Source organism: Centroberyx affinis, unplaced genomic scaffold (assembly GCF_046629955.1).
Source record: "Centroberyx affinis isolate AG114_WGS23_722 - 3 ecotype Tasmania unplaced genomic scaffold, CSIRO-AGI_Caff_v1 ptg000428l_1, whole genome shotgun sequence".
Classification (NCBI taxonomy): Eukaryota; Metazoa; Chordata; class Actinopteri; order Beryciformes; family Berycidae; genus Centroberyx; species Centroberyx affinis.
In genome coordinates, this window is record NW_027279092.1 from 565,147 (window position 1) to 575,659 (window position 10,513).

Here is a 10,513-nt window from a genome sequence, read left to right on the forward strand (position 1 = left end):
ATAACGTAAAAGGCCTAATGTCTGTAACATAAAAGGTTACTGAATTGATATAACGGACACCGACCATTTCTGATTAAAAATAATAATAATAATAAAAAAAAAAATACCACCAATGACATGTAAATGCTCGTTTGTTTTTCAGAAATGTAACACTTGGTAGAATCCTGGCATCGATAGTTCTCGTGCATTTTAATTTTCAGGTTGGATGCAAGAAAGCCCGTTTCTAACTTAAAGGTAGACTATTTGGGACCATTCTTGATCTAATTTTCGTTTTTCCCTCTATTTTTCAGAAAATTCGTCGGGGGCGAAATGAGTGGGATCGTGGATTTATCAGTAAGTGTCCTCCTTCGCCCCACGCCTATCCACCTGCCTTTAGTCAAGTGAGCTGACACTTCTGGAGCTTGTTATTTGGCTGTAGGCAAACAGCTGGCTGCACTGACATCATGGGTATTGATGCCTCGCCACTCATAACGAATTTGGTTAAGCATTTTGGTTTGTTTTTACACAGAGACACTGATACAACAATCACAGTGATTTTGTATTAATCGAAAATAAACTTAGATGTTTTTATTTATTTAGCCTAATTATTTATGTATTGTGGAAATGCAAAGGTTTTAACATTACGACAAGTAGGCCAACTGCAACTTAAAAACGAATTATTGCTCAGCAGCAATTTGTATAAAACAAACTGATTAGGTAATAGGCGGAAGAGATGTAGGCTATTCGGTCTGTTCTGCACAGCTGAAGTGGATTTAGGACTTTGTAGCTACTTAATCTAACGAACCACAACATTCGTCATAGTGAATTACAAACCAACCAATGGCCTCTGTGGGGCATCTAGTATCTAAAATCACCTTTGTTCACCTGGTATCCCGGCTTGTGCTTTTAAAGGGTATTCACATATTCAACCAGTCTGTCTGCACTTCATTAAAACTTTTTCCATTGGAAGATACAACAGCTTAACGTTATTCCACCTGGGAAGAGTAAATGTGTAAAGGCTATTAGGTTAAGGCGTTGATTAAAAGCGCATCGTAACCATTTTCATCAGGGAGCGGAATATTGCTGTGTACTGTCTGCATCCAGGTCAGGTGCTGGGCCACTGAATTAAAACACCCATGCATGGACAGAACAACAACCCCTATGGTTTTGCACAGATTTATTTTGTTTACACATGCACATATGTTAACATGCTTGTATAGCTGTTATTTTTTGCAGGAAAGGGAAAGCTTAACTATTTCTCAAATGAACAAATGAAACATCAAATTAGTCCGCCTGAGGGCCTCATTTTTTGTACTTCTACATTATAGCTAGTTATTGAACTAGGTGCACGATCTGAAAGCCATTTGTGGGGAAAAAGAATTCATTGCTGTTTCTCCATCAATAATCCTTGGCAGTGAACTATTGGAACCAGTCAAACGCGAGGGGTGAAACGCGGGTCAGGCTGTCTAACTAATATTAAAATGCGTCCGCCAGAGAGCATGGGGCGAGAGGGAGTGTGGGGCGTGCATGCAGCTCTTTCAGACTGGTGGGGTGCACAGAAAATCCAGCACATATTCAGTTGAGCATATCACAAAGCAAAATGAACATGGCTTCCATATTTTTCTACTACTTCTTCGTTAGTTCGCTTGGTGTCTTAGGAGGCCTTGTCCTTCAATCAAGAAAAAAAATCTATTAAATTGATACACAGAGAGCATGCAGCGAAATATGAAGATTGAGATGTTTTTTGACAGCGTTTGAATTCCCCGTGTGCATTTTCACTGTAATCAATTCCATTGATTCACAATTTGAGCATGTTTGCTGTTTTTAATAACACTGAAACAGGTCACATGTCTGATATTGCATTTTTCATCGAGGCTTTTCTCATTAGCTTCCAGAATGGCAGGCAGAAAGGTTACCGAGCGGTCAGTATGGTAATAGCACGCACAAGAAATCGTTGGGAACAATAGAAACTTATTTTTCATCTGTGCTGTCACGCCGTCCCTTTGTATCCACCGTGTTCGTGACTGAATATTCATATAAGAGCTACCTCAAAGGCAGGGGTTGAATGTGGAGAAAGAGACCCCCTTATCCTTTGCTCACGGTGTGTGTGTGTGTGTGTGTGTGTGTGTGTGTGTGTGTGTGTGTGTGTGTGTGCATATGCACGAATATTTTGAAAACTGTTGAGATCAAAGTCTTTTCTTTAGTTTGTAACGGGATTAATAGCAGAATTGATTTGTTTTTCTCTAAAGTATATCTGGGTTTAGGTTGAGCCTCAGTAACCTTGGCAAGCAGCATGCGCTTTAGTGCATGCTTTGTGTTATATTCCTGTTGTCTTTATAATTCTTATGACAGTGCTCGCATAACATTTAGGTTACCAATCACAATTTAAAGATGATCATCTGCTTGCATATTCGCCTGAGAGATCATATTTGCAGTTCCTAACGTAAAACACATTAGTCGTCTATATGTACCCTGTAGAACCGAATTTGTGTGAAGTACAAACAATCGCAAATACGTCTCTACAGGAATACATGGGCGACTGAAATACCACGCCAGCCAATGGATTCGTCTGCTTCTACACTCCTCTTCGGCTTGAAGCTTTTCTTGCTATTGCATAGCCTGCATCTGTGATATGCAGCTTTTTTTCTAAGCACTATCAATGCAATAACATTGTCATAAAATGTATTCACAGTCATAACACCCATAGATTGTGTAGGTAGGCCACAGTGAGTAAACCCATGTGTGTAGTGTGTGGCTACTAGTGTGTCAGACCCTGTAAAACACGTAGGGAACCAGAGGTCGTTTAAAAGTGACTGATTTACGGCTTTTATTGCTCTATAAAACGCCTCTAACATCCTCGCTAGGGGTAATAGAAATGTCGTGCGCATTCTGTACAAACAGCAAAGCCTTAGAAATATGCCATTTGACGTCGATTTTTTTTACCTTGTTATGTAATTATTGTTGTGAAAATAGATACCTACCGTTACCTTGAAATGTGGTGCTGATGACCGATTGTCTTGTGTCCCTCCTGTTCAGCCTTAATGTCTCTGCATCAGTTGGAAGCCTATTTGAAAAGACACTGACGTTCATTCTGAATATTCGTAAGATTTTTTATTATTAGCAGTATTAATAGCAGTAGTAGTAATTCTTATTGTTGTAGCTGGCCTATTAGTATTAGGATTATTATAAGGATTTAGATTATTGTTGTTGCATTTGTTTCTGTTTTGGCATTTGCTGTCCTCATCTAAAAACATGACAATGAAGAAAACTATTAAATAAGATCTGGATGTTGGTGGGAGGCTTCTAAGCCATAAGCCTGTACTACTTTGACTGCAGCTAACTTTGACACAGGATAGGTCGGCCCACAGTATAAGATAACTTTAAACAGCTATGCAATATCCTCTTACAATATAACCCCCTCCCTGCATACCCCAGACCTCTAGAAAACAAATAATGCATTCCAGTAATGTGGCTGATGGTCAGTGCTTCAGCATAGATTACCATGTAACCTTCAGAAGCTGGTTTTCCCAGTGGCAGATAGCCTAGAAAGTTACTATATATATATGTATATAGAGAGATTTAGATAGAGTAGATGCAGATAGCATAAGTGAAGGCTATTAATTTAAAGCGTTGATGTAGAGCGCATTATAAATATGTTCATGTAAACATCAAGTTTGTTTATATTGCTCTACATACCATAGCTATACTGTCTGCTTCAAAGTCAGGATGGTATACAGCATAACTTCTAACTTCCTTTCTGCCTACATGTTCCTCCATAATACTACTGATTTAGCTTGGCTTGTGGCTGCCTTGTGCACAGCAGTACTCTTCTCAGGTGCTGGTCAGAGCAGCAACAATCGTCCACACACAGATTCCATTCATTTAAATATTGGTGTGCTTTATTTAGGCTGTAACAAATGTAACAACATGTAGGAATTTTTCAAAGACAATTCCTACCATGTTGGGGAGAGAGAGATGTAGGGAGAGAGAGATAGCCAGCTGCAGTATTTTTTGTTAACAGAAGACTGATGGTATAAAAGAATTTGAACAGTGGGTTGAATTTAGTAAAAATTGGTCCAGTTTTGAAAATCCACAAGCAAGACTCCTATAAGCCAACCTGCCCTGCATGTAGTGAATGGCCTCTTCAATTAGTAGGCTGAGAAGGCGTAACTGCTTTGGCGTAACATCCTTTTGACATCCAACTCTTTGGTCTGCAACAACACAATTGCACTTGCCTGACTACTTTGTGACATTGAAATGGTACTGTTCTACTGCTGTCTGGTCTGTGACATTATAATGGTACTGTTCTACTGCTGTCTGGTCTGTGACATTATAATGGTACTGTTCTACTGCTGTCTGGTCTGTGACATTATAATGGTACTACTGCTGTCTGGTCTGTGACATCATAGAGGTGGTGTTCCACTGCTGGCTGGTCTGTGATATTATAATTGTACTGTTCTACTGCGGTCTGGTCTGTGATATTATAATGGTACTGTTCTACTGTGGTCTGGTCTGTGATATTATAATGGTACTGTTCTACTGCAGTCTGGTCTGTGATATTATAATGGTATTGTTCTACTGCAGTCTGGTCTGTGACATTATAATGGTACTGTTCTACTGCTGTCTGGTCTGTGACATCATAGAGGTGCTGTTCCACTGCTGGCTGGCCTGTGACATTATAATGGTATTGTTCCACTGCTGACTGGTCGTGACATCAAAACAGTGCTGTTCCACTACTGTCTCGTCTATGACATCATAATGGTACTGTTCTGCTGCTGGCTGGTCTATGAAATCATAATGGTAGAGTTTCACTACTGTCCGCTCATATTGGCACTAGTTCACAATTGTTTGGTCTGTGACATTACACTACTCGTTGTATACTGTCTGGCATGTGACATCACAATGCTCATTCTACCAGTGAAATTGGAATATTGATTTAGAACATTTAGAACACTTTTGTTATAACATTGTATCAACATTGTGTCATTTTATCAAGTCACAGGTGCTGTCATGATCTGACTGGGCTATAAATCTATAAAATATATTGTTGTAAAGGCACTATCCTTTACATTCTGGCCTTATTACTTGTGCCTTTTTATATACTGAAGATTATGACCACCATGAGTTTTACTGTAGCTTATTCTTCAACTTTTTATTGAACAGCACCCTACACCTTTTTGTTCCATGTTTTTGCTGCTGTGACACTCAAAGTAGCTTTCAAAGAAGTATACGTCTGTAGGCTCAACTTTAAAGTGCTTACACTTAAATCTGTTTGACCCCTAATGTTACGCCTGCAAAAGCAGAGACTGGGGTTGTCAATTAAAACGTGAAGGCTGGGCCTTTTAATGCAAGTGTATAGCCTGGCTCAACCAGGAAGTAATTTCAATAGCCAAATGTCTTACTATTGAATGAATGGTATTGTTTTGGAAGCTGGATTCTCCCTCTCTGCTTTGCCTCCCTTATTACAAATTAAGTTATTAGACCTACATTCACAAATCAACCACAGTGACTTCCAGAGGATCTTTGCACTCAGGTCAACCCTAACCCAAGGATTTACAAGATTATATTACTGTTAAAACAGGAAAGTCACCTTACAATAATGATGCAGTTCTACTTCTGAAATGTATATCAATATTAATGGAACATTATCTGTGCCATAGTTGAAATGTTACAGGCAAAGACTGTGCCTTCACTAATTAGCAGGTAACCTCTATGTTTGCCACATTAAAAATAAGGATTGGTTTCCTATTGTTGTATCTTATCCTTTGTTATCACCTATTGTCCAGAGGATTTTGCCTGTTTTATTTTTCTCCTTAGTCAGCAACTAGCTACTAGTTTTGTCCCCTAGATCAATTGCCTTGGTAACACAACCAGAGGGAGAGAGAGAGAGAGCAGGAGAGGGGGGGGGAGAGAGAGAGAGAGAGAGAGAGAGACAGAGAGAGAGAGAGAGAGAGAGAGCGAGGGGGAGAGAGAGAGAGAGAGAAAGAAAGAGAGAGAGAATTGTGCCCACAATGGCGACTGTAGGTATGCTAAATACCTCTGGTTCCTTATCCGGGAACTACCTCTTACTCTGCTATTGGGCCATGGGGTCACGTGGTAAAAGTAACTTTACAGGGCTGCTCGCAAGTAGGAGGGCTTTATGGAGCAGAAAAACGACAAAGCTAGAAAAATTATTTTCCACTCCAGAAATTAATGATCATGAGCTCGTATTTGATGGAGTCTAACTACATTGATCCGAAATTTCCTCCATGCGAGGAATATTCGCAAAATAGCTACATCCCTGAGCATAGTCCAGAATATTACAGCCGCGCAAGGGACAGTGGCTACCAGCATCACCATCAGGAGTTATATCCTCCGCGGGCGAGCTACCAAGACCGCCAGTACAACTGTGCAAGCATCCCTGAACCTGACACGCCAAGGGGACATGGACTACCCCATTCTGCGCACCTGCTGGCAGGGAAAGGGCAACCTGCTTCATGTGAAACCCCACAGTTATCCATGTCCCCCGCCACCCCACCGGCCGCAACCTCCGCCTGCAACCAAGCTACCCCGGAGCATCCAAACAGCACAGCCTCCTCCAAGCAGCCCGTGGTGTACCCATGGATGAAGAAAATTCACGTCAGCACTGGTAGGCAACTTGTGTGTTTATGTTCTCTGCACTCCTGCTTCTCTTGCTCCTCTCTCCCTTTCCCTCCCTTTATCAGTCCCTCTGACTCCCATCTCGTTGCCAGCCCCTGCTCCGATAGCAGGGAAGCCTTTGAAATGGCACAATTGAGGCGGATTTACGACTCGGCATTGGTAATTACACCCACCATAAATTTTATAGCCGAGGTATACTCAGGGCAGCCGTATCGCCATGTGGCTTCTGCTGTTATGTATTGCGCGATAGAGAGAGGGGGAGAAATGAATAAGAAAAAAAAAAAGATTGAGCTTTGTAATCTTGCATTAATAATTTAGCCCATAGTTGGATGTGAGTGTCCTCTCATTACGATGAGAAGTTCTTAACTTCCCATTTAAATTTCTCAAACAGCTAAACATTCACATCCAATAAATCTTTCTACTCATATCTCAGTTGAGGCCATTCTTGTTTACCCCTCCTTTCCTCCCTTCTCTGTCTCCCTTTCTCTCCACTTCTCCTTTTTCCAGTGAACTCGAGTTACAATGGGACGGAGCCCAAGCGGTCTAGGACAGCATACACCCGGCAGCAGGTCTTAGAATTGGAGAAGGAATTCCACTATAACCGATATTTAACTCGGCGGAGGCGCATCGAGATCGCCCATACCCTGGTTCTCTCCGAGCGACAGATTAAAATCTGGTTTCAAAACCGCAGGATGAAATGGAAAAAAGATCACAGGCTCCCGAACACCAAAGTGAGATCCTCCTCCTCCTCCTCCGGGTCCAACACAAGCTCAGCAGCCGGCGCTGTTGCCGCTGCCTCGGCCACTAATACTGGGGCCCCCGATGAACTCACCGGAGCACAGCATGGCGAGGATATTACCAGGTTATAAACCACATCAAGATTGGGGATAGAAAAAGAACTGGTTATTTATAGAACAATTATATATTTTGTTTTCGTAGCTATCTTGTGCGGTTTCCTTTAAGTCCAAAGTTATATAAAATGCATGTTATATAGCATGGATTACTGCGAATACCGATGAATTATTTTTACGTGACACAGGGTTTAATTTATTTGAAGCAGAATTAAAATGATGTTTTTTATGAAAAAAAAAATGTTTTGAATGAAGGAGAAAAAAATGTAGAAAAAATGTACATTTTATCAAAATGTTATTGTGGGCCATTCTTTTGCCCTGCTGCCCAAGGTGAAATGCACAATCTATTTATTTCAAACAACACTGGAAGGAAATCATTATTATAATAGTTATTTTTGGTATAAAAAAGCTGGAACACACCATTGATCTTGAACTTGTATGTTTAGGATAATAACAATGTGTGAATTACCTCGTGTACTTCAAAAACAGGATTTTGATTTACAATTTAGTTTTGTGGTGTTGATGTTGTGTTTAGACCGTTAAAAGCAGATTATTGTGAAATGCAATAAACGGAGTTTAGTGTACTTGTGATAATCATATTGGTCAATAAAACAGTGAGTGTCTACTAGTTTTATATACGTTTGGTCGAACTTCATTCCAGGCCAGCTGAGGTCCACTATTGTTTTGGTTATGGAGTGATCGCCTTAGAAGTGTACAGATGCATTGTGTGACTATTTGAACATTTCATGAGGGAAACAAGAATCACTGTGTCTACAGCCTGTTTATGAATCTTGCAGCTCATTCTTGCGTCTTTAACTTAGCAATGTGTATAGACAATTGCCCGGTAAAAACAGGTAGTCCTGTGTGTGTGTGTTTAACCCTCACTCATAATGGACTGAAATTATTTCTGAAAACTGAAAACTGCAAATGGAATACTTTGTGCTGTGCATACGTGCAACCTCATCAGTCTGAAGGGCATTCAATTAACCATAAAGACAAGCCATTGAGGCCCTCCACTATACACTGCACTGCCTCTTCCAGTGCCACGAATGAAGCTCTGCTTCCTTCGCATTAGGCTACTGACTTGAAAATAAAGCTGCATGCGAATACTTTAGAAGACCTTTTGCAATGTATTAGAAATTAAATGATAGATTGTTGTCAAAATATTCGTATTCATTTTGTAACCTAACTAGTTACTCTGCTTTTCTAGTCCATTGCGCCATGCGACTCAGTTTTCAAATGTAAAAAATAAAGTCGTGAATTACAGATAGATTCAATATAATGCGTCATGTGGTCTTCGTTAAATATCAGTGATAGTAAAGATGATGATTTAGTAGATTATTTGGCCTTTGTTTTGGAATAAGCCCAGTATCTCACCAACTACAATGCTAAGGAGGACAGATGATGTTGATGTTTTCTTTTGTGTTCACCATTTGACTTTTGATTGTATAAACAATGTGCTGCATTTTACTGTGGACTGCCAAATGGATAGTTTGCCTCGAGTGTGTGCAGCAGCTGACGGCAAATTCAAACCCTACTATTTCAAAAAACGGCGCTAAGCCTGTCTCACTACAACGTCATCGTTACCTTTTCGTCTGGCAAGAGGACCAGCACACTGCGAGAGTGTTTACGACTGTAGGCCTGCTATATGGACTACAGACTGTGTAACAATTTGACAAATTATCAGTCAAACTGCATTCCCTTAATTTAATTATTTATTTTTACAGTCATTTCTCACACAGATGCCTTTATGTATTTTATTTTAGTTTTTTGTTTTAGTTTTTTTTTTTTTTTTTTTTTTTTTTTTAGCTTTTTGGAATTCCCTAATAGTTCTACTAGGCCTACAGAATTCTTAAGTTAAGACATGACTTAAGCCCAAAGACGCGCAAGAATTTGATAGATTATTGAAATTGTGACATGAATGGACATTATAAAATGCCTTGCTTAGTGGGGGGCAAAAGAGCACAAAGGGAAGAGGTATTCTCCATCATCAATCTTGCACTACAGAGTATTGTGCTATATACTGGAATATAGTTCTAATGGCAACAGACAATTTTGATGTTACCAAACATGATGTACCAGGCCACAGCCTACCAGTATTACGAAATTCGAGAGTTTAAGTGGACTTTTAATTCAACCACATGGACGAAAGCGGTTCATTTTTTGCTTTTGGACGTGGCTTTGGAAAGGCACTAGAATGGTGGTGAGACGGCGCTGAAAAATGAATCCAGAAGCCTTTATGTTGCTGGACAGATTAGAGAAATTAATGTGCACGCCACAGTCGCAGCATCCCTCCAATCTCTTTCGAGGCCCTGTCGCCTCCATGTCGCGAAGCTGAAAAGGTACTTTTTTGAAGTTTGGGGCGAAGTGGGAGAAGGCCGAGTTCACTCCGAGGACACATTTTCTGTCCCATTAGGCTCATTTCAGTCTGGATGGCCGACCTTTCCAACCTTGTGACCTGACTGGCTCTCTATACGTGTACCTTCTGTGCGTGCCCTCGCTGGTCCCCCTTGGCCTCGGCTTTCTTTGTGGGTTTTTCAGCCTATAGAGAGGCCTGTGGCAGGGCATCTCTGAATGTGTTGCTCCCTTTGTTATTCTCCGTATAGTGACCCGGGAGAGTGGCGAACTGTCGGACGGTCCCCTTCTGTACCCTTGTAGGACATCCTACGAATCTGCAGGACTTCCAAACAGGCGTTTTCTTTGGAGCCTCTATTTGAATGCTTTTTAAAATCGTGTCCAAAAGGAGATAGCAAGGATTTGTGGTTACTTTTACCAGAGTTGATGCATTGACAACATAAGCACACAGGTTTGAATTATTGTGTGATATTGAGTGATTATGATAAAGGTTCAATTTGTAGGCTAGTTCACACGGTTTTGATTCTGTGTTAACTGGCTGTGATTCTGTAACAGAGCCTGTCTGACACAATATTAGAAATCTCGGCCAATGAATGTTCATAACTTTAATTTGTGGCTTTTTGTGTTTTCCAACATTATCAATACGGTGTAACTTGTGTGCATCTTAAATTATAATTTCACTAAAATGT

General features: G+C 40.5%; 1 protein-coding gene across 1 annotated transcript; it reads left to right on the forward strand.

Annotated features, from left to right (window-relative positions):
* Positions 1–6,152: 6,152 nt before the first annotated feature.
* On the forward strand, positions 6,153–8,027 carry hoxc4a (homeobox C4a). Its single transcript, XM_071516718.1, has 2 exons — positions 6,153–6,607; positions 7,126–8,027. Exons 1-2 carry the CDS (start codon positions 6,172–6,174, stop codon positions 7,485–7,487), a joined length of 798 nt encoding a protein of 265 aa, XP_071372819.1. The 5' UTR covers positions 6,153–6,171; the 3' UTR covers positions 7,488–8,027.
* Positions 8,028–10,513: the final 2,486 nt, after the last annotated feature.

Coding starts and splice junctions, on each gene's coding strand:
- hoxc4a (XM_071516718.1), top strand. CDS start 6,172: ATGATCATGAGCTCGTATTTGATGGAGTCTAACTACATTGATCCGAAA. Junction 6,608..7,125: donor GAAAATTCACGTCAGCACTG/GTAGGCAACTTG, acceptor TCCTTTTTCCAG/TGAACTCGAGTTACAATGGG.